This window comes from Gadus morhua, chromosome 22, assembly GCF_902167405.1.
Source record: "Gadus morhua chromosome 22, gadMor3.0, whole genome shotgun sequence".
Taxonomy (NCBI): domain Eukaryota; kingdom Metazoa; phylum Chordata; class Actinopteri; order Gadiformes; family Gadidae; genus Gadus; species Gadus morhua.
In genome coordinates this window covers 20,072,784-20,096,062 of record NC_044069.1, presented here as the reverse complement: position 1 = coordinate 20,096,062, position 23,279 = coordinate 20,072,784, and the positions used below count along the sequence as shown (strand labels likewise).

Sequence of the window (23,279 nt, the reverse complement as noted above, 5' to 3'; positions counted from 1 at the left end):
CCTGATCACCCAGTTCCAGCTGGACGTGGTCTCCCTGAAGGGGGTGCGGAAGGTGGAGGGCTCCACTCCCCTCCAGGTGGCCTACCGCCTCGACAAGGAGGCCAACTTCCAAATTCCAACCAGGTAAATACAGCGGGGCGGCGGCGGGGCTCCGGGAGGCAGATGGTGCATTATTACAGGCCCCGGCCAGGTGTTGCTGCAGCGTCCATAGCAACATCATTCATCAGAAAAAAAGAGAAGGAAAAGAGAACGTCAAGAGCCTGCTGGACTGAGTGTGTCTGGTGTGTGTTTTAATGTGTTACTGCGTGCTTGTGTATGTGTGTGTGTGTGTGTGTGTGTGTGTGTGTGTGTGTGTGTGTGTGTGTGTGTGTGTGTGTGTGTGTGTGTGTGTGTGTGTGTGTGTGTGTGTGACAGACAGACAGACAGACAGACAGACAGACAGACAGACAGACAGACAGACAGACAGACAGACAGACAGACAGACAGACAGACAGACAGACAGACAGACAGACAGACAGACAGACAGACAGACAGACAGAGAAAGACACTGTGTGGGCCTCTTTCTAAGTGTCTGTTTCTAGAGGCATGTTCGATCCCACTCCAAACCTGCCACCTGCAATCTGAGAAACCGTACTTCTTCATGCATCCTCGTCTGGAGTTTCATGATAGTCAGGGACAAACTAATTATAGACCAGAGTTTAAGGTCGGAAACAAAAATAAAGGGAGACAGGTGTCAAGGTATTCTGTTTAGTTTTCTCCCCTGTTCAATAAACCTAGTGATTCAGCGAGGCGTTTAATACTCACGCTGCGATGGTGTTGTTGTGGTCGGGCTCTGGTTGGGTGTGATGGTGTTGGTGTGGTCGGGCTCTGGTTGGGTGTGATGGTGTTGTTGTGGTCGGGCTCTGGTTGGGTGTGATGGTGTTGTTGTGGTCGGGCTCTGGTTGGGTGTGATGGTGTTGTTGTGGTCGGGCTCTGGTTGGGTGTGATGGTGTTGTTGTGGTCGGGCTCTGGTTGGGTGTGATGGTGTTGTTGTGGTCGGGCTCTGGTTGGGTGTGATGGTGTTGGTGTGGTCGGGCTCTGGTTGGGTGTGATGGTGTTGGTGTTGGTGAAGCAGGGAGTGAGTGAGCAGGTGAACCCGCGTGAAGCCCTTTGATGGCTACTCGAGCTTGTCTCTCCTCAGTGTCCTCCGTTGGTGACCTGGCGCTGTGTCTAATCTCTTCCTGTATCCCTGGAGCTTTCTATAAGGGATCTTGTAAATACACGCGTATCATCAATGCCCAGAACCACTTTGAAGTCAAGCTTCGGCCATTGAGTAAATTAATTGATTAAAGGAATTAGTATGTGTTATGCAGTAATCACTCAATCTTTCTTTCTCTCTCTCTCTCTCTCTCTCTCTCTCTCTCTCTCTCTCTCTCTCTCTCTCTCTCTCTCTCTCTCTCTCTCCTCTCTCTCTCTCTCTCTCTCTCTCCCTCTCTCTCTCTCTCTCTCTCTCTCTCTAACATGTGCTTCCCCAAAGGGCTTCTCAGCCGTCGGGGGTGAGAGGTGGAGGAGAGCGGTCTTCATTTGTGCGTTTAATTGGCTTAAAGGAAACTCTTTCTTTATTGCTTCACCTTGATCATTTAACTAGACAGTAAAATGGGGCTGACGTCCCTCCCTCCTGATGATCTATAGACGCACCACCCGTTGAGAATCTGGTTTCTGATAGAAACCCAGGGGGGAGCAATAGACTGTGGTCGGAGCCCCATTTGTCGTATGTGGCGACTGAAGCGTTGAGGAGGCCACTGGCTGCTGTTAGGGAACATGTTGGGGGTAAAATAGCGGCCTCCTGGATTTGATGTACTGTGATGTAAAACGAGCACAATGGTTAGGAACACTAAAGGGTAAGTGAACACCTTGTTTCCATTCCGGGTCGAACACTATGACATTTTAGGACATTAATTTAGGTAGAGAGTCGTAGGGAGGAGGAGGGAGGGATGTTATCCCCATGGTTACGGCCCGATCCAACCTTTGCATGCTTTTTTTGGGGTCGCAATTACACGTCATTGAGTAGGAATGGGTTAATGAGCGATGTTTTGGGACGAAAGGGAATATGTGTGTCGGCTTTGCATGACGGGAATCACATTTCATCCCGTTGACTAAAAACGGTGACCGCATGTTCTGCCCCCTAGAGGTTGTTGGAGGAACCACATAACAGTATTTTCGGTCCCGAGACTCACCAAACAGACATGTCATGGTTGCCGCCTAACTCATAGCCTGAACCACTTATATTCATACAACAGGCTCAACTTCCCCGGAGGTTTCCCCGACGAGTACTCCTTCATGGTGACCTTCCGCATGATCAAGAGCAGTGTCAACAAGGTGTGGAACGTGTGGCAGATCGTGGACGAGGACGGCCACAAGCAGGCGGGCCTCAGGCTGAACGGCGAGCAGCAGGCCCTGGAGTACTTCCTGATGGGCGCCGACGGGAACCTGCAGACGGTCACCTTCCCGGGCCTATCGGTGCTCTTCAACACCAAGTGGCACAAGGTGATGATCGGCGTGGAGCGGGAGCAGGTCACGCTGTACGTGGACTGCATGCCCGTGGACCGCAGGCCCATCAAGGGGAAGGGCCCCATCAACACCGAGGGGGACACCCTGATCGGCCGCCTGGAGACGGACGCCGAGGCCTCTGTGGTGGTGAGTAGAGGCTCGGACAAACCTTTTTAGTAGCGTTGCTAATAATCGTTTAATTTTGTTTACGCTTTGATCCAAAGTGACAACAATTCATTCTCACATTCGCACACCGACGGCAGAGTCAACCAAGCAGGGCGACAGCCAGCTCGTCAGGAGCAGTTAGGGTGGGGTGTCAGGGGACACCTCGACACTCGGGGGATCGAACTAGCAACCTTCCGGTAACCAGTCAATCCGCTCTACCTTCTGAGCCACATCCCGCCGTACTGTAATTGAAAATGGCGTCAAGGCCAAGGCGTGGCGCCTTGAATGGCGTCAAGGCCAAACGCGTGGCCTTGAGTGTGGCACTCGCCTCCCGTTTACTTTGTATTGGACGCGTGCTGGACGCATGCTCGCGTGGGGCAAGGGATTGTGGGAAGGCTTGCGGCAGTCGGGTGATCACGGCAACTGTAAAGGGGCGGGACAAAAGTTTAACTTTGGTTAGCTTTATGCAGATGACCGCTTCTTGCAGCGAGTGTTCGGCCAATGCACTTAAATTACGTTTCGGATTTAGATGCAATAACTCTTGACTTTATTTCAGCCTATATCGGCTGAAATAAAGTCTGGGAGGGGGGGTTGTGTGACTAGGTGTGGTTGTTGGACTCACAACTTCCCGCTCACTTAATTGGAGTAGCGAAACAACCAAATCAAAACTCAGTGACAGCCTCTTTCCAGGTTATTAAAAGGTACTTTCTGAACCTCACCCTGGGTGTGGTGATGTCAGCAGAGGTTTTAGTGTTGTTACTCTCCTACACGATACTGGTCACCAACTGTGCCCACTACTTCCATCAGTAAAACGGTGCTTTCTGCCTCAGCAGCATCCAAACAAGTTGCTAGGGTTTATTTGTGTGCTGAGCTGTGCTATAATTCTTAAGTGCTGCTGCTCCAGCAAAAGCCGCTCAGCTGGGCTTTTGCTGGAAACAGAGCGAGAGTGAGTGACGAATGCTAATTCCTTCAGCACAATCAGTCTCGGAAGACCACGCGTTTAGAAAGACGTCCCGGGTTTTAAACCCCTAAAGAAACCGTTTTACCTGTGACTAAACATTTATGTAGAAACAAAAAGGGTATTTGGAAATGTGTTTATTTTAATGAACAATGACATTTTAAATTTCTGAAGCGCCTTTGTTTCTCTTTCAGTTTGAGCTCCAGTGGATGTTGATTCACTGTGACCCAAAGAGGGCTCAGAGGGAGAGCTGCAGCGAGCTGCCCGCCACTGAGGTACAGGCAAGATGGGGACAATGACCTGTTTGATTCCCTCACCATTTGTATGACTGCCCCCTCTTTATTTGGTTAAGATGACAGGCGCTTCTTTTCTGCCTCATTTGGCCAACTTTTTGCACACTTGCAAAACATGTTTGATTTCTAATGATACAAACCTTCACCCTAGTTGTTCTATACAGTAACACCTTTATAACATTGTTTTATTTCCCTCTTTATAAACTGTACTTCCTATTTTTTTTATTACCACTATTTTCAATAGTGGTTATGGCTATATTCTCTCCTGTAAGATGTATCCTCTCTGCCCTTCAAACACTTAAAAAAAAGACGATACATAGAGAATTGCAAAAACAATGTTGATTTATGTTAGAAGCTGAACATTTTATTTCTCGCTTCTAACATAAATCAACATATTAGAAGCAAAAACTGTTTGTCAGTTTTGGCTTCTAATGAGACTTTTGGTTAAGGGTGGTTTGGTGCGACTGTTTTCACTAACTCCATATGTATCTGATTTTTCTTGCTTCTTCAGATGTTTGCCAATGCTGAGGTATTTATTTTTCTACTCTTCGGTGTGTTTTCTGTGTGTTTTTGTTTTTGGATCAAATCTTTTTTCTCTCAATCCCTGTCGCGCTTTTTCCTCGTTTTCCTCTGCGTGCAGTCCGATGTTTTGTGCTGGTGTGTTTTTCTTCAAATGTTTGTTTGTTTGTGGATTTTGTTGTCTCGTAGTTTTTCTGTTCGTATCGATAAATGCCTGTATGTTAGTTTGTCTGTTAATAAGGTACATGTTTTCATTGTTATCAGCACTGTGAACCGCCATAGCTTTGCTATGCATTGCTATGGTATGACCAGCAACTCAAAGGTCAAAGATCACCAATATTGACCTCCATGCAGATAGTAGCAGAAATTAACCTTATGACAGCTAGAGAATCGGCTCACGGGATGATTCTCTTTACATTTACATTTTACATTTAGGGCATTTAGAAGATGCTTCCATCCAAAGCGATCTACATTTGTCGGAAGATGGTGAAACAATATATCGCTGTGGGTACAGTAAGGAGGTTCATAGAACCAAGGGAAAAGCATTAACTAGGTTAACCCATTCACTGTATGCAACAAAGATAGCTAGGAAAATATGCTACATAATGCTAAGTACTTTTATTTTTGCCAGGACGTACAACATACAATAAGTGCGTACATTAAGTGCCAGGACGTACAACACACAATCAGTGTGGGCATTACGTATTTCAACTGGATTGGGGACAGAATATCACTGCTTCAATTGTGAAGCACGTGGACACAAACACGTCTGGTGTGTTCAAATCTTGAAATCTACGGTCAGTTTGATCCATGACAGACCCTCCTCAAAGAGGAGTGGTAGACCCTCCTGATAGACCCTCCTCAAAGAGGAGTGGTAGACCCTCCTGATAGACCCTCCTCAATGAGGAGTGGTAGACCCTCCTGAAAGACCCTCCTCAAAGAGGAGTGGTAGACCCTCCTGAAAGACCCTCCTCAAAGAGGAGTGATAGACCCTCCTCAAAGAGGAGTGGTAGACCCTCCTGATAGAACCTCCTCACAGAGGAGTGGTAGACCCTCCTGAAAGACCCTCCTCAAAGAGGAGTGGTAGACCATCCTGATAGACCCTCCTCAAAGAGGAGTGGTAGACCCTCCTGATAGACCCTCCTCACAGAGGAGTGGTAGACCCTCCTGAAAGACCCTCCTCAAAGAGGAGTGGTAGACCATCCTGATAGACCCTCCTCAAAGAGGAGTGGTAGACCCTCCTGATAGACCCTCCTCAAAGAGGAGTGGTAGACCCTCCTTATAGACCCTCCTCAAAGAGGAGTGGTAGACCCTCCTGATAGACCCTCCTCACAGAGGGGTGATAGTCTCCTGATAGCCCCTCTCTCAGAGGGGTGATAGTCTCCTCATAGCCCCTCTCACAGAGGGGTGATAGTCTCCTCATAGCCCCTCTCTCAGAGGGGTGATAGTCTCCTCATAGCCCCTCTCTCAGAGGGGTGATAGTCTCCTCATAGCCCCTCTCTCAGAGGCCTGATAGCCCCTCTCTCAGAGGCGTCTCCGTAGGGTAATCATTCCCCGCTCATAACACTGACTCTGGGTCTGCTACCTTCTGCGCGCCGCTGTGTTCTGGTGCTCTCCGCCGTGGTAACGCCGCTCACCCTGTCCCTCCGTGTGCCAGCCGGACAAGGGATTCCAAGGACCCCCGGGCGCGCCGGGCCCCGAGGGCCCGCGGGGGCCCCAAGGGGAGAACGGCAGAGACGGGAGGGATGTGAGTAGGATCCTGTGTGTCTCAATGAACTGAATCTGTTTAGACTCTTGGCCTTTAGGACTTATTTGGAAATATTTATTAACATTTGAGCACATACATGCATACTGTTGTCTGAGTGGTCAATCAATAATACCGTATCAAAATAAAGTACTATGATCATAACTTCCAAACCTGTATATGAACTTTTCATGATATAGCAATATGCAACAACTATGGGAGAAAAATGCTGCAGGAATGATTGCCACGGGATATTAAATGTTTTGGTTTTAATAATTTAACAAACGTCTGAGCTCAGTGTTTGTCTGATGGAAACTTTTAGTACAGAAGTACTTCTTCCCAACTTTAGGTGTTTTGAATTTCAGAAAGGTCACTGGGAACCCATTTTAATGGGGTTTAACCTTAATGCAGCGGTCAGTACCCTGGGGTATGGTCTAATCACTCTCTGCTCCAGAGGGCGTTCCCCTGAATTAACATAATGAGGGACACATTAGTGCTGTCCGATAACTGAGACTTGAGAAGGAGTAGAGAAATGGAATAATTGTAGTGTCGATATTATATCAATATACGAAGTAATACAACCATAGAAAAACTAAAAGACCACATGAAAAACACTTTAAGGGCGACTTTCAGATATTGTTGTGGCTATAGGGGAGTTCTACTGCAAGCTCAAAGGTAGTTTGTTGAACCCCCGTGTCTAAGGACAACCTGTGGTCGGCCCCTATCTAGTCTCTAAGCATCTCTATTCACAGTGTCATTTTGGAATGAAGTACAAAACAGCACCATGAGCACGTTAAAAGTCATCACACCTGCACACCTGCACCGACTAACACCTGGGTGGTCTGCTATCTCCCTCAGGGTCTCCCCGGGACAACTGGCAATCCCGGAGCAACTGTAAGTAAGCAGACGGTTGGGCCTATTTACTCTGTTTCTAAAATCCCCCCCATCCTGCTCTCCCGTCATTCAGTTCCTCTGGTCCACACCAGAACATCTGACACTGAGGCTTCACGCCCGATTGGCCAGCGACATTACACCACTCTGATGCACTCCATGTTGACCGTCTCCTCCTGCACCGTCGCCTAGCAACGGTGCCCTGCGACGTGCAGGGGCGAGATGAAGATGTTTTTATGGGTATCTTGTTTGTTGTGTCATCCCGTGCTGCTGCTTGTTCCCCTCAGGGCCCCAAGGGGGAGCAGGGGGAGATCGGCCTGCCGGGACAGAGGGGCCTGGGCGGCCTCCCGGGACCTGCTGTAGGCATCCTCCTCCCATCACACGTCTGATTGTAGCATGTGTGTGTGTGTGTGTGTGTGTGTGTGTGTGTGTGTGTGTGTGTGTGTGTGTGTGTGTGTGTGTGTGTGTGTGTGTGTGTGTGTCTGTTTGTGTGTGTGAGTGTGTGTGCGGTTGTGTGGGGTTGTGTGTGTGTGTGTGTGTGTGTGTGTGTGTGTGTGTGTGTGTGTGTGTGTGTCTGTGTGTGTGTGTGTGTGTGTGTGTGTGTGTGAGTGTGAGCATGGATGTGTTTGTGCATGCGTGTTGCATGCTTATTCGTGAGGTGAGATGTGTGCTATTAAGTTAGAGGGTTGTAACACACAGTTTGGAGCAACACGTGTGTGTGTGTGTGTGTGTGTGTGTGTGTGTTTGTGAGTGTGTGTGTGTGTGTGTGTGTGTGTGTTTGTGTGTGTGTTTCTTTAAGTGAGTGGATAAGCATGCATTTGAGTGAGACTGGCATCACACTGTTTTATGAACATATGTGTGTGTGAGCATGTGTTTGAGCCTGTGTGTGCATCTGTTTAGTGGTTGCATGTGTATTAGTTAATTGTGTGCGCATTTTTGTGAGAATTTTTGTTGTTACCTACAGATTTTATCACCATGTGTGAATGGGCTGGTGTGGCAGTCGTGTATTTATGCGGATGACTGTGTTTTAAAGTAGAACGTATAGATAGTGTATGTGAGATGGTGATGGTCTTTCTGTACGCAGGCGTCCCCTGGCCCAATGGGTCCAAGAGGGCCTGTCGGAGAAAGAGTAAGTAAACCTGAGATTAGAAAGGCATTTACTTTTATCTAAGGTCGTGAGGCCGATTCCTATACAAACTCTAATATTATTCCTTCTCCTATCCTGATTGTTTTTTGTCTCTGATCACAGGGACTTCCTGGTTTTCCTGGCATAGCAGGACCCCCTGTAAGTGGAAAAGAAGACCAACTAATGCTAACAGACACATCACATAAAGCATATTCACCTTTCACTAGTGTTCAGAATGTGTTCAGTTATTGCATCTCCAATCTAGGCTGTGATTAAATATTACATAGACATTGTGATAAGTTAAATAGACCTCGGAATTAATGACATTACATTTGCAGTACATTTGCCAACAAATTAATGAGCTTTACAATCTAAACTTTGCTGGCAGTTTTGCGACTAAGAAGTGGATGACTACTGTTTCTGACAGTTGTGGTCCTACTGTCTATATTGGGACCGGAACAGGAGGCTTGGGTGATCAAATCGTCTTCCCAGCATTACAGCTGTACTCATATTCTGCTCTTGTTGCTTTTCCTCGACAGGGGCCGGCCACAGAAGGACCAGCTGTATGTGTTTGTCAGAGCTGCAGTATACTCTTCTACTTTAACCACAGACATCCTTTTTGACATTGCATATCACATCAAAATCCAACACGGAGTAAACAACTGCATTCACAGGGAACCCCCGGGAAACCTGGAATTCCGGGAGACGAGGGGAACATCGGACCGGAGGTGAGATGGATGAATATCTGGAAGGTTCTTCAGGAATCCTTTTGATTGCTTTGGTCCTCAGTGATGACAACCAACCTCTAAGATACCAGTTTGCCAGTATTTGTGAGTTCAATCCCTGCATGGCTCTTTTGGCAGGGCACCCCAGGTACCAGGGGGAGTAATGGCAACCCGGGGGTTCCCGGCCTTCCAGGACCACCGGGGCCTATGGTAAGCAGAGAGTTCCCCTTGTTGGTCCTCTTCGCCAGTTAAACACTCTGCTGGCTCATGCTCTCGTGTCTCAGCCTGTTTTTTTTTACCCCCTTCGTCTTCTTCATCTTCTTCAACGTCTGAATGGGTTCAAACGTCGTCTTGGTAAAAAGTGCAACCAACCGCCTGATTTCTCTGACTGGTGATGTTTGTAGCGGGTGATGTCGCTTCCGGTGTATGGGACGTACGCAGGGAAAGTGTGGGATACATGCCAATGTGTGTTTGTTCTGTTCACCCTCTGGGAGTTTTCCTCGCGGGGACATCTAAACCTTCAGTTTTAGATGTGGTTCTCCCTGCTGTGTGTTCTAGGGGCCTCCTGGTGTCGGCAGCCCCGAGGGGAGTGGGGAACCTGTGAGTGTGATTTTTTACCTTCCAGCCTGTCTACAGAGCAAACGTCTTCTGTGTGTGAGCATGCCAGCGGGTCACGGTGCATGTATGTCGGTGGATTAAGGATCACGCCATCGGAGAGCTGCGAGGAAAAAAACAAAACGCTCCTTTGGGAAGACTGCAGTCAAATTTGGTTTACTGACTCGCCTCTCTCGATCCTTTCTAGTCAATTATATTTCAAGTTGAAAATGTGTACATTTTGTCAAAGTTTTAAGGCCACGTTTACGGTTTCCGTCTGACTCGTCATCTCGTCTTGTCTGTCTTCTTGCTGGTTGGTCCGCCTGCATCTCTCTCTCTCTCTCTCTCTCTTTCTCTCCCCCCCCCCCCCCCTCTCTCTCTCTCTCTCTCTCTCTCTCTCTCTCTCTCTCTCTCTCTCTCTCTCTCTCCCTCTCTCTCTCCCCCTCTCTCTCTCTCTCTCTCTCTCTCTCTCTCTCTCTCTCTCTCTCTCTCTCTCTCTCTCTCTCTCTCTCCGTCTATCTCCTGACGTGTGCAGTGTCCAGCTGCTTGCCCCGCAGGACCACAAGGACTGGCAGGTCTTCCAGGCATGAAGGTGAGGGAACTTCTAACAAAGGTCAATCAGTCAATAGTTCACGGCTAAGCCAAGCGTTCCTCCCAATTCCCTCCCGTTCCCGTGCTCTTCAGGCAAGATTGTAAAGTTACCGTTCAGCTCTCCAGCACTGTCCATTTCTTGAGTTGATTGGGTTTTTGGGGTGTTGACTGCTCTCCTGTTCCCCACCAGGGACACAAAGGTAGCGATGGGAACCCTGGGACACCCGGCACAGACGGAGCACAAGTATGTGTTTTCTTTTGGTTTATTCACACAAATGAAACCTGCAGTATAAGTTTCCCCACTAGTAACTTTCTAACTTATAGCTACAGCTTCAGCCATATGATTTCCCCAAAGAGATGCTCCCATGGTGGAGGACATCATCATTTATGAACAACGATTTATCGAGAAAAACATTCCCTGTATGGGTTGACTTGGATGGTCAGGGTTTTATTTGAAAGAAACGTCCTAGTTCAGATGTATATTTAATGATGTAGATAGCTGTGGTAGAAAAGTAACATAATGCAATGACAAAATAGTTTCAATATTCTATCCCTTACTGGTAATCATAAGGCCTTTTCTGTGCCTCCTAAACTATATCTTAAACTGATATTTCCACGGTTATGTCTCTGTTTACTTTCCCTTAATGGGTGTATCCTAGGCTGATGATATGGACTCGAAGATGTTGGAATTAGATGCTAGAAGAACCAATGGTGCCCAGGAGTAGCTTGGGATATTGATTGTTGTTGACTAATACTACAACTTCTTCAAGCTACATTAGCAAAGCTTTTATGTAAAGGTTTTTTTCTGCTACGCTCAGGATCCCTCCTTCAGTAAGCATATAAAAAGTTGCTACATTAAGTCATACATGCATACAAAATGTAGGTAGCCCTTCTAACCCAGTCCCACCAATATATGGGAACTAAAGATACATCGATGGCTAAGAAAGTAGAATATCCCCCTCCTGTACCCGTGATGAATGAGGCCGACAGTGCGGCAATAAGGTGTTGACGAATAACGTGTAGTTTATTTTCAAACTTCAAGGAAATGATGTAAAACCTTTTCCCCGTAGCATGGAACAAGGCTTTAATGGGATTATTATTCATCCACTAATCTCCAGGGAGCAGACGGACTTCCCGGGGCTGCAGGTCCTCAAGGACACATGGGCGACGACGTAAGAGGCGCCATCTCCGACACCACTGTAGTTCTTCATAAATCATAACCTGTATTGATCACCAATGCTGCAGCATGGGCTCCATACAGGCTATAATTGTTGTACTGTGTCAGGAACCAGATACCCAACCAAGTGTAACTGTGTCAACTAACGCTTTTTCCTGTATCTAGGGACAAAGAGGGCCTATTGGATTGTCGGGAACAGCGGGCGAAAAAGGAGATAGAGTAAGATAAACAATCCCATGCTTTCCTCATTGCTTCAAATGCAGAGCTGAGGTGTTCCTCCGTTCAGAGGCCCCACAGCGGCCCCAGCGGACGGCTGACTCTCTCGCTCTGTCTGCTTGTTTCCAGGGTCCTCCTGGTTTTAATGGCAACGTGGGTCCGACCGGGCCACCCGGAAATCCCGTAAGTCAGTCTCACTTGGATCAGCTCCGTATCCACTGCGCTTCCAAGACGGTTCCCTTTGTTTGTTCCCTCAAAAGGGAAGGCTTCTGTTATGGTACAGTGTGTGAAACGCAGACTGACTCTCTCCGAGATGCTGACAATGCGATGTGGGTGCGTTTCTGCTACGCTAGGGTGTGGAAGGTGTACGAGGACGTCAGGGTTTGGAGGGTCCTAAGGGGGATGAGGTGAGAAGACAATTCCTCCCCTATGGTCCTTTTTTATCGGTGAGGTACTGTGGCTGCCTCTTCACATCTAAGCCAGTGGATTTAAAGTTCCCTCTACCCCCGTGTGTATCATTAGGGAGCGGTCGGGTCACCAGGCGAGCAGGGTATCCAAGGAGACAAAGGAGGAACCGTAAGAAACCAAGCATAATGTGCTTCTTCAACACCAACATCTCATTCATCTCCAATGGCTGCTTCCGTGCTCTTATATCTGCCTTGTGCCTGCCAGCCCTTATAAGTGGGCCGATAACAACTGGAAAAACACATGGATCCTTTTTAAAGTTTTCCCATGTTAACTCTGTTATTAGCAAGCAATGGAATACAAATTACATTCAAATATTATCAATAGAATAGGTGAAGTAGACGCATAGTAAATCAATCACATAGGATAACTCAAGATTGGATTGCTGTGGGTTACCAGATGTGCCATCCAGGGTCTCTTAAGGTTAGCATTTGGGCATCTTTTTCACAATGTTCACGTTATGTGACATCAAGCCTGTTCAGAATTCAACACCAGGGCGTGCGTCCAAAAAAAAGGAGGCCACTTTAATTTAGGTAATAAAGAAATGTTGTGTTTGCCCTCTAAGCTAAGCAGATTTGAGTTACTGTCTCGATGATGGGGCCGTGGGTGGTGGTGGGAACAGAATACATATTTGAATGCAGCGTATGAATGGGGTTCACTTGCAGGCAGCCAAGCACTTAAAAATCTCCACCACTCATGCTGCCGTTTGTACTTTTATGATCTATGGCCTCATTTCCATTTGCTGTAAACATTGTCCTCTCCAAAGGGGAGAGAGAGTAGCGAACTGAAGTGCACAGGATTCTACCTGTACCATGTGGCTCTGTTTGTGTAAGTAATCACTGATGTTGTTGTGGATCAGGGGGAAGCCGGCAAAGATGGCATGGATGGTATCCCCGGTGTGGACGGGAGCAAGGTGATTCCCTGCCTCACACACACAAGCACATGCACGCACACACACGCGCGGACACACAAACGCACCCACGCGCGCACGCATGAGCACGCATGCACACACAACACAGATACAATCACGTACAGTACTCACATAGCTCACACTGGCACACACACATTCTACTATACAAACTCTTCGACACAATGCTGAGTGTGTTTGTGAAAGACACATTGATGCATGCTGCTATACAAACTCTTGGACACACACCAAGAGTTTGTGTGTGTGTGTGTGTGTGTGTGTGTGTGTGTGTGTGTGTGTGTGTGTGTGTGTGTGTGTGTGTGTGTGTGTGTGTGTGTGTGTGTGTGTGTGTGTGTGTGTGTGTGTGCCTATGAAAGACATATTAATCCATGCTGTTAATCTACTGCCACAGGGAGAGGCTGGCGTTGCAGGAATCGTTGGTGTCAGGGGCATTGTGGGAATCCCGGTGAGTACTTTTTTGTTGTTTTTACAAATTATTTCATTAGTGATTTAGAGAAGGGCTGTGTAAAATGATGACACAATTGAATTTGTCTACACATACAAGGGAGGTTGATCAAAAGTACGATGCATATTTGCAGCTACACAAATTATGCAGCAGGCCAATATCGATATTTTTTGTTGTTTTGTGAATTAATACTTTCCTGCGGTAATATGTTTGAAATAATGGACACAAATAAACCACATTATGGGCACAGGGGACAGAAGGCTGGGTAATCCATATAAAACTAGAGGTCTCATCCCTGTTCTGCATACATAGCTCTGCACAGAGGATTTACGTTCTCCAGACAGCGATCTTTCACGATGTGCGGAGGAAGCAGAAGTGTCTTATATTAGAAAATGGCAGAGTGAGACTGTCCTTCTGCAATGCTAGGTTTCTAAATCTGTCTGCTTAACCATTAATGAACTGGTTTCAGAGGACCATCCTTCATCTGTAGAAAGAAGCCCGTGAATGAACTAATCAATGGCTCACTATTTCATTGAGTCTCAATGAAATAGTGAGCCATTGTTCTCAATTGTTGCAGATTTTTGTTAGCTCCATGTTTATAACCTACATCATTGATAACTGCAATATCGGTAAATGATTATTGTAATTATTTTTGTGTCGTGACCTGATGACATGTTTGGGTCCGGAGGCTACACTAGTTGAGAACCACTTTGCTCAACGACAATACTGTGAATACAATTGTGTATGCAATGATATACACAACATTAAAACTGATTGACTCCTTCAATAAGGCAAACACCCAGAACTATTATAGCCAAGTTTGGTTTTTATGGTTAATCAATGGCCCTATAACTCCCCTGACGCCTGATTTGGCTGCGTTCCATGTAATATGAGAGAGAAACGTCTGGTTTGGAGCAGAAATGACCCACTGTATACAAGAGGGTCCGGATTAGTGCGAAGAGAAACACTTTCATTGACTTTATGTCTCAATGACAAATTGCTTTGTTTCTCTGTGGTGTTTTCCTATTTCTCCTTCCACCAGGGCCTTCCAGGGAAACAGGGAGGGGTTGGACCCACCGGTGAGAAGGTAATTTAAACTGCCTGTCTATTAGTTTCATGTGGCATGTGGCTGACGTTATTATTGAAAATGTAATGTATTTCTTACATTCATGTTACGTATATTTCAGGGAGATCTGGGTGCTGAGGGAGCTGTGGGGCCAGTCGGACTATCTGGAAAGGCGGTGAGCGTTTCGGATCACTTTGTTAGGCTTTACCCTCAAGTTCTATGCATACACTGGGATTTGTAACCATGCAGTCTGAAACCACAAATCCTTTTGTATACCTTGGATACTCCCTGAGCCAAACCGTATCTGATGTTGTTATCCTTCAATCGGATATTCATCTTTGCGTTATTTGGAGAATGACTGTTAGGTTCCCCTTCATCAGTATCAAGAAACAGAGATGACATTGTCCCGAAACGTTGTCCCTTAGTGTTTTACTGATGAGTGCTGGGGGGGCTGCCTCTTGTAGCATCATCTCTACCGGGGACCTCCAGCTCATTCAGTCTCATGTCTCTGAAGCATTCTCATTCATACCGACACCCACACGGAGCACACGTTTTGACATCTCCTCATTTCCACAATGCTCTCTCTCTCTTTCCATTTTTTCTAGGGCGAGCAAGGAGAGCCAGGAGAGGATGGAGAACCAGGAGCCAAGGGGGCCACAGTGGGTTATTCCTTCCTCTTTATCCCCCACACGTCGGCAGAGTTAGACTCCACTAAATTTAGTTGAGGACAGACACTTGAGGAGGTTACAGCTTTAGGCGTTTACCGTTAATCCTCTACTTCCCCTTGGCACTCTTGGAAAGGTTTCTCAAATGGGCCAGCTAAATGTCATGACTTGATCTTAAGAGGGGCTGCAGGATCAATTTATCAGCAATAATTTGAGGGTAATTTTGAATAAAATAGAACATCCTCATTTTATTGTGACTGCAGACTTCAGCGAAACGGAGTCAGTCAAGTTCTAATTTTAACTCAAACTTGACTCCTTTGAGTTGGTAAATATCAATAAGATATAAAACAATACCGTAATTGCAGTGGTCTTTTATACAAGTAGTGCAGTTAGGAACACATTTACAAAGGTGCAGTTGTAAAGTAGACAACTGTGCAGAGTTCTAAAAGTGAAACTGTTTTATACACACAGTCACACAGTAGCAGGTCCCAAACCACTGGGTCAGGGTCTGACAGGGTTCAGTTCTCGTTGCTCCGGGGGAGCAGCTACTCTGTTTGTCAGGGATTAAGAGGATCTCAACCCACCACCGAGACTCAACCCCACCCTATCTCTACCCCAACCCTATCTCCACCTCCACCCTATCTCCACCCCAACCCCTACCCCCACCCTATCTCCACCCCCACCCTATCTCTACCACCACCCCTTATCTCCACCCCAACCCTATCTCTACCACCACCCCTACCCCCACCCTATCTCCACCCCCACCCTATCTCTACCACCACCCTATCTCCACCCCAACCCCTACCCCCACCCTATCTCCACCCCCACCCTATCTCTACCACCACCCTATCTCCACCCCAACCCTATCTCTCCCACCACCCTATCTCCACCCTATCTCCACCTCCACCCTATCTCCACCTCCACCCCTACCCCACCCTATCTCCACCTCAACCCCTACCCCACCCTATCTCCACCCCCACCCTATCTCTACCACCACCCTATCTCTACCACCACCCTATCTCTACCACCACCCTATCTCCACCCCAACCCTATCTCCACCCTATCTCCACCTCAACCCCTACCCCACCCTATCTCCACCCCCACCCTATCTCCACCCTCAGGGGGAATCCGGGAAGCAGGGACCGCTGGGGGCAGAAGGCCCACAGGGCGTCCAGGTGAGCGACTGCACCCCACGTGACCCTTGACCTCCCCTTTGACCCAGAGCTTATCAAGCTTCTCGCTATAGAGCCCCTGTGTGGACTCGCAGTGTGGCGAGGGTCTTCAGGTGAAAGAGACCACCAACTGGCCTTCTGTTGTGTTTGTCTCCCTGACAGGGGGACAAAGGGGACAAGGGGGACACTGGTGCAATGGGGATAAAGGGCCACACTGGACTCAAAGGAGATCAGGTGAGACTGCTCAGCTAGTCACAGCGTGGCTCGTGGTTCATTGAGAGGTGATGGGAGGACGGGTTCGTCCAACATGCCGTTTCATGTGATCTTGTGGGTTTTGTTCTGCAGGGGCCAATGGGTCCATCCGGCCAGAAAGGAAGTGAGGTACAGAACCGCGTCCCACACACGTGTCTACAGAGTTGGAAATACTTTATACCGCTGCAGAGCGACTGCGAATGCTAATTCAACTGCTTTGTATTCACAGGGAGATAATGGTGCTTCTGGAGATCCCGGAATTAAGGGCGACCAGGTGAGATGTCTTGATTAAAGAGATACTATGGAACTCATGGCCAGCATTGGCAACAGAGAGCAATGGTTATTTGGCACAAAGTTGGCAAAGAGCATCTTCGTGCCAAAAAAAAATCAAACAGCAACTCTGCCTTAAACCAAATGTTAGCAGGATCCCTTTGATTAATCTACTAAATTTACTAAATATTAGTTTGGACGTCCCATCCTCTCGTTGTAATTCATCACTATTACTGGTCTCAGACCAACTTGACTTGGACAGAATCCCTTGGCGATCAAGACGGTGATGGATTGCTTTTAGTTTATTCACGTTAAATAAATTACGTACATAGGTATGAACAAAAAACAAATTGTGCATTTATAAGTTACGTAGCAGAGCGTACACTTTCTCTACAGCTTCTCAAGGACTCCTCGTCTTCTTAGGTCATGACCTATGCAGTCAGAAGCAAAGAGATGTCTTTTCTGACTCGCCATACTGTTGTTTCTTGTGTCTTTCAGGGGCCTCCTGGTATTTCTGGCGTCAGAGGAGAGGTATTACAACGTTTCATCCCATTGGATGTACTGTAGTACATTGTAGACTACAGTGTGAGCACACGTAGCCCTGGCTGAGTCAGTGCGGCTAACATTAGCTTCTCTGCCCCCTGCAGCTCGGGGCAAAGGGCAACCGAGGAGCGACAGGGGCCGACGGCAGGCCGGGTCAGCCAGGACACGAGGGCCAGCACGGGCCCATCGGGCCCCGAGGCTTGGAGGGAGAGAGCGGCATCCCCGGGGCCCCAGGACCCAGGGGCCTACCTGTACGTCTTTAGAACACACACACACACACACACACACACACACACACACACATACAGCAGTATAGGGCGTGTGATGTGTGTGTGTGTGTGTGTGTGCGCACGCGCACACACACACACACACACACACACACACACACACACACACCCTATACTGCTGTGTGTCTACTTAGTATTACTCACAGGAGAGACGCGACCCCCTGGGGCTTTAGCTATGTGGGTGTTCTTCAGAAGGCCAGCGTCTTTATTCATCTATTCTGTATCTATCCGTGTTCAGTTTTGGAGCAGCGAACTGTACTGCGCTACACCAACCTCTGCTGCTATTACTGGACGGCTTGGCCGCCTACACGCTTCTTTGATTGAAATAAATCAACTTTCCTGCTATTTTGTAAATGGTACTTGGCAGAATGAGGCAGGGTTATCTCTGAGCTACCATGCCTTCTCAAGCATTTCTTTATTCCGCAGCATGAGGCCATTGCTACCACTGAATCCCAGTGTGTCCTCACTGAACAGAGCTAATAGAGTAGTCTAACAAAGAAATATGAACAGGATTTCATCTATCTATGATCATCGATTAAGCTCATTTCACGTACCAAAGCCCTGTTTTCCCATTGATGAAAATGTCAGGTTGTTTGGCCAAAAATGGTGGATTCGTATTTAAGTGTGTGTTTCTTTCCTTTTCTCGTCATAGGGTCCTAAAGTGAACGACGACAAGCTAAGAGACCTTTGCTCAGTCATTGTTGAAGGTATGTATTTTCCAGCTTCAACTTATTATAAAAAGAGTCATAATCATCCCTACAAGTTATCTGTAGGTCCAAATTATCCTCACTAATGTTTTTGTACTTTTGCATGTCTGGTCAGAACAACTACTAGAATTCAGGAAAGAGATGATGAAGAGACCAGCAGCACTGGGCTCACCTGGTACCCCTGGACTGGTTGGCCCCCCTGGCCCCAGCGGGCCCCCAGGAGCAAATGGAGAGCAAGGTCTCATGGGCCTCAAAGGGCCTCCGGGCTACTTTGGACTTCCTGGTATTCCTGGAAAGAAAGGTCAGATTGGCATCATATACGATTTCTCAGCTGAAGTAAAATCAATGTTGCTCCTCTCCTCTTTATAAAGTTGTATAATTTAGTATGCCAGAAACATAGCTTTCTTTGACTTTGTTTGCTTCTCGTTGAATACGGAAAATTTCAACCGTGGGAGTAGAACAGACCACAAGTAGATCCAGCATTGTGCTCTGCCTACAGACCCACACAATGCACCCGTCACTTGAGGTCTGTGATGGTTGAGCGCTTCGTCACACAAGGTGTTATGTGCCCGGGCTGGACAGGAAGTGTTGCAAAACACCTCTTATTAGAAATATTAATATACCTCCTTTTCAAATAAGTTTGATTTGATGTGACGGCTGCAGTGAGCATACATACACAGCGCAGGTTTATGCATCGATGACGTCAAACGAGGACTCATCAGAGCAAGTCTTTCACAGTTCCTCCCCTCCTCACCGCCCGGCTGCGGAAGACGAGTGGATGGACGAGGCGTCTGCTCCTGATCACACCGCAGCGTCGTTGCCCCTGACATGCGCTCTCTTGTTCCCCCCCCGGCAGGTGAAGCCGGGACCCAGGGTGGGAAGGGAGACGCGGGAGAGAACGGCGTTGGAGTCAAGGGAAGCTCTGGAGAGCCGGGCACACAAGGTAAACAACGACAACACACACCACGTGTCTATGTTAGTCTCATAGACCCCCCTGGCACACCTGCCAGGCAAAAATATGTGTGATCCACATGGTATACACACACACACACACACGTGCGGTCACATCCCAAACCATAATATGTGGTACACCCAGAATAAGTGATAAAATCGTTACTCAAGTCCTATTATCTCATTAGCCAAGTTGGCCCCGTGAAGATTGGAGCTGAAATGGAGGGCCAACTAGTGCCTACGCAAATGGAGCTATCAAATGCCGTTGCATTTATATTGAGTTGGGAGCAGGGATCTAATCACGCGGAGTCACCGGGAGACACGTGATGAGATAAATAGGCTCACTACCCATCAGGGACAGGAGAGTTTGAGGCTCACAAAGATTTAAATCCTTTGAACATGGTGCAATAAGAACCAATTGCACAAAAAACAAAGTTTTATCAAAACCTAACAGAATAAAAACAGCTGCTGTATTTTGATTAACGCATGGAGTTACGTCGAATAGTTCAACAAGATCAGCCGAGTGTATCTTGGAACCCTTTTCAACTCTGATGCAATGGGGATACACAAGTATATATATATAAAATACTGAGTCTGCTCAGGGCTTTAGTGTTATGCAGCGCGAGAAAAGGGGGTTGCAAATTACAATTTAAACATATAGTGCTGTTTGTATTGCTTATCAATGCCACCCAGTCAGGCCTGCATGGTACAGCAAGAGAGCTGTATATCTGCAACGTCTGGCTCAGTGTTTGCTCAGCTCACAAAGCATATCCTAATTTGTCTTCTTATATTGAATGACGCAGTAACGGAGGACTCCACTTCCAGGTCTAAGAGCACAACCCCATATGATCTCTGTAACATACCGTCCCAATAAGGCTAGACTGAACTCTGGACCTGAGCCCGTACATTACATACCCAGATGATCTAAACAAACACAGAATGCCATCCCGCTGCCGTCTGTTGCTAGGGACAACAGTTGTTAACACCTCATGCGTATGCTGCTAATATACTAATGCGATGATATGAATGTCTTTTTTTTAACCCTACCTCAACACCTCCATCGTAGGTCCAGCAGGGACTCCCGGTGTCGGGCTGGATGGCAAGAACGGCGCCCGCGGGGAGACAGGGGCCTCCGGCACCCCAGGCTCACCGGGGCCCCGGGGGGCCACGGGCCCCACAGGACTTTGCGACCCCTCCACCTGCATAGGCAGATCGCCCCCACTCTACATGCTCGCTGGAAGGAAGTCATCCAGCTACAAAAACCAATGAGACAGAAAAAATAACAATATATATATATATATAAATAAAATACAAGATGGTTCAAAATGGTGAACCTCCACGCCACGTGGTCGTCCCCCCCCCCCCCCCTGTTCGGCAGGGGTCTGGGAGAAACAATTTTTCTTTTCAGTTTTAAATGCCTTCATTCAAATCGTGGATCAAAAGAGACACAGGGATTACAGAGACACAATTATAGAATACACAATGGACATTTAAAAATTGTACAACCTGATTTTTATCTGAATACCACTGACAAAGGAATCCTCACATGCATACACTCACACATCCCTTTGTCCATCTCTCGTTCCCTCTTGATAAGCTGGGCCCAGTAGGAGGCAGCCTTACATTGATTGACCTCGCAAAAATTGTGTCTGCGTCCCCCCTTTCTGCATTTTCAGCAGAAATAACAAGGCCTTTGATGTAAAGCAGTTAAAAGGCACAACTGAATGATGTTTATTTTACACCTGTTGTTTTAAATTCCATTAACACACCTCAACGTGTTTTCCTTTAAAGTGTACATTCAGCATTGATACACAGCAAGATATCATCTATATGTCCTTCTCATTGCCTGATGGACTACCACATATATTAACAAAAGCAGCTGCAGACGTTGCAGTAGAACAAGCTTTGGAATCGCATCGTAATTAACAAAGAAATTAACCAGGCATAATGTTACAATTATAAAATGAAGTCATCCCCAGCCACTTGAGATTATAGGTTCTTTTTTTTTTTTTTATAGGTCTTTCAAATAATGTAATAAAATGGGTTTTTGATCTTAATCTATTACAACCACCAAGTCTCCATGATTGAAACATGAACAGGCACCACCATGAGGGTACGATTGTTCATGCGCTGTAAAAGAATAGGTCATTGGGTTTGTCTCATCCCTACGTCGTCGGGCGCTGTAATGTTCTTGATGGGGATGGATCAGGGCTACAGGCTCCAGATCCACTGTTGCCTGGTTACTTTGGAGAGCATCAAATTGTTTTTTTCCTCTGCACAGTCAAAAATAAGAAACAAACAAGAAAGGCACATCCAGAGAGCACACATGACCTTTAGCCTCTGGCTAGACTTCAGTGTCCACTGAGCCGAGGAGTTTGTGTTTGAAAGGATAGGGCTTGGAGCCCAAGACATGTGCATAGGTACAACATCCAGTAAATCGGGCACAGGGTCCAACAATAGATGGGATCCCCATAGGACTTTCATTCATCTTTTGGTTCACTACTGATTGCAAAGCAAAGTAGCCAGGTTTTAGTTATGGGCCATTATTTAAATTACCTTGTGGTTGGACAATTAAAAACCATGCAAGTTCATTATTGTATTGGAGAGATTTTTTCATTCTGCCAACAAACATTAATTTCGCAGATCCTTTGAAAGCGAAGGCATGCAATTACATTTGATTCAGGTTGAAGGCAATCCGCCTCAATCTGTTTGTTTTCCTAAACTGTGTTTTCTGTCAAACAAATGCGTTCAGTCAAAACACAATCTTTTCCACAAAGAACATCCAAAGTTTTTTGTCGTTATACAGTACATACACACCAGTCCCATGATGAGGAAAGAAAGAAAAACGATTTCCTAGAAAATGGATCTGCTCCAGTCTTTATTTCAATATACAGTACAACGTGTGTATCTCTCCCAACGTAAAACACATAATACTGATTTAGAATAGCACCAATTAATCTGTAATAACAAATGGGTAAATAAACATATTTGCATCGTTATGAATAATTTAGTAGTATAACTTATTTTTATGAATGGAGATACGTCATTCAACAAGGCCAACTGTAAAGGGAGACATTTACAAAACAAACACAAAGCATCACAAAATTAAAATTACGCAATTGAGGTGTTTGCTAGCCAATTTCACCTTGCTCTGCGATGTTTAACCTTATAGTGGATCAGAGTAGACGTATACAAAATGATAACATCAACAATACTGGTATGGTTTCATTGATCAATAATAGGCCAAAGTAGATAGAGCGCGAACTTTCGGGTAAGTTGAGGGTAGTGCAAGGCAAGTAAGGGTGTGTATTGAAAGTGAGCAGCAAGAAAACCGTAGCCCATAATACTCATTCTGTCATTGAATTCTCACTGCAGCTATAGCTATTTTGCGTTTTGTATGTTATGTTGAGAAGTAAATTAAAAAAAAAGCGTCACTTCCTAAACCTGGTTTGGTTGCTTCCAAAATTCCTTTGAGATTAATTCCACCGTCGACCATCTCCATGACATAAACCAAAGCTGCAAACCCAGCAAAGCGTGAGAAAGCATACAAAAATGTGTGTGTGGGGGGGGGGATAAATCAGACAAAAGTAAACCTTGACCACGAATGATGTTGTGAAGGGGTTAGTTAATAGATTCTACATGAACTGAGATCAGGAAGCCTCGCAGTAGGTCTCATTGGCCCACCGGAGACTTGTAGGACAACTCTCCAGAGAGGTTAAGTCAAAGCTCCCATACCCATGCAGCCTCACTCCCTCCAGCAGGATTCTGGGAAAGAAACGCTTCCAATTTCCTTCCTTAAGAGGACGCATAATAAACCCTGTGTCTCTACAGGAGCGAGAACCCCCCCCCCCCCCCCCCCCCCCCCCCCTCTGTGAGGCTCCCCAGTCTCTGTTCAGTAAGCCCCAACCGGACAAAGAAGGAAAACCCTGCTTCAAGAGGTTACCCAAAGGGTAGATCAAAAAAAAGAAGAGAGGAAGCGAGGTGCGCCACACTCACACTT

At 46.7% G+C, this 23,279-nt stretch overlaps 1 protein-coding gene across 1 annotated transcript; it reads left to right on the top strand.

Annotated features, from left to right (window-relative positions):
* Nucleotides 1-6: 6 nt before the first annotated feature.
* col9a1c (collagen, type IX, alpha 1c) lies at nucleotides 7-21,870 on the top strand. Its single transcript, XM_030347690.1, has 35 exons — nucleotides 7-123; nucleotides 2,280-2,676; nucleotides 3,847-3,927; nucleotides 4,457-4,474; nucleotides 6,122-6,211; nucleotides 7,067-7,102; nucleotides 7,387-7,458; nucleotides 8,184-8,228; nucleotides 8,349-8,384; nucleotides 8,765-8,788; nucleotides 8,900-8,953; nucleotides 9,089-9,160; nucleotides 9,509-9,550; nucleotides 10,080-10,136; nucleotides 10,326-10,379; nucleotides 11,254-11,307; nucleotides 11,478-11,531; nucleotides 11,658-11,711; nucleotides 11,882-11,935; nucleotides 12,051-12,104; nucleotides 12,853-12,906; nucleotides 13,313-13,366; nucleotides 14,409-14,453; nucleotides 14,554-14,607; nucleotides 15,038-15,091; nucleotides 16,219-16,272; nucleotides 16,432-16,503; nucleotides 16,615-16,650; nucleotides 16,751-16,795; nucleotides 17,290-17,322; nucleotides 17,439-17,585; nucleotides 18,274-18,328; nucleotides 18,444-18,629; nucleotides 19,185-19,271; nucleotides 20,346-21,870. Exons 2-35 carry the CDS (start codon nucleotides 2,320-2,322, stop codon nucleotides 20,546-20,548), a joined length of 2,487 nt encoding a protein of 828 aa, XP_030203550.1. The 5' UTR covers nucleotides 7-123; nucleotides 2,280-2,319; the 3' UTR covers nucleotides 20,549-21,870.
* The last annotated feature ends 1,409 nt before the right edge of the window (nucleotides 21,871-23,279 follow it).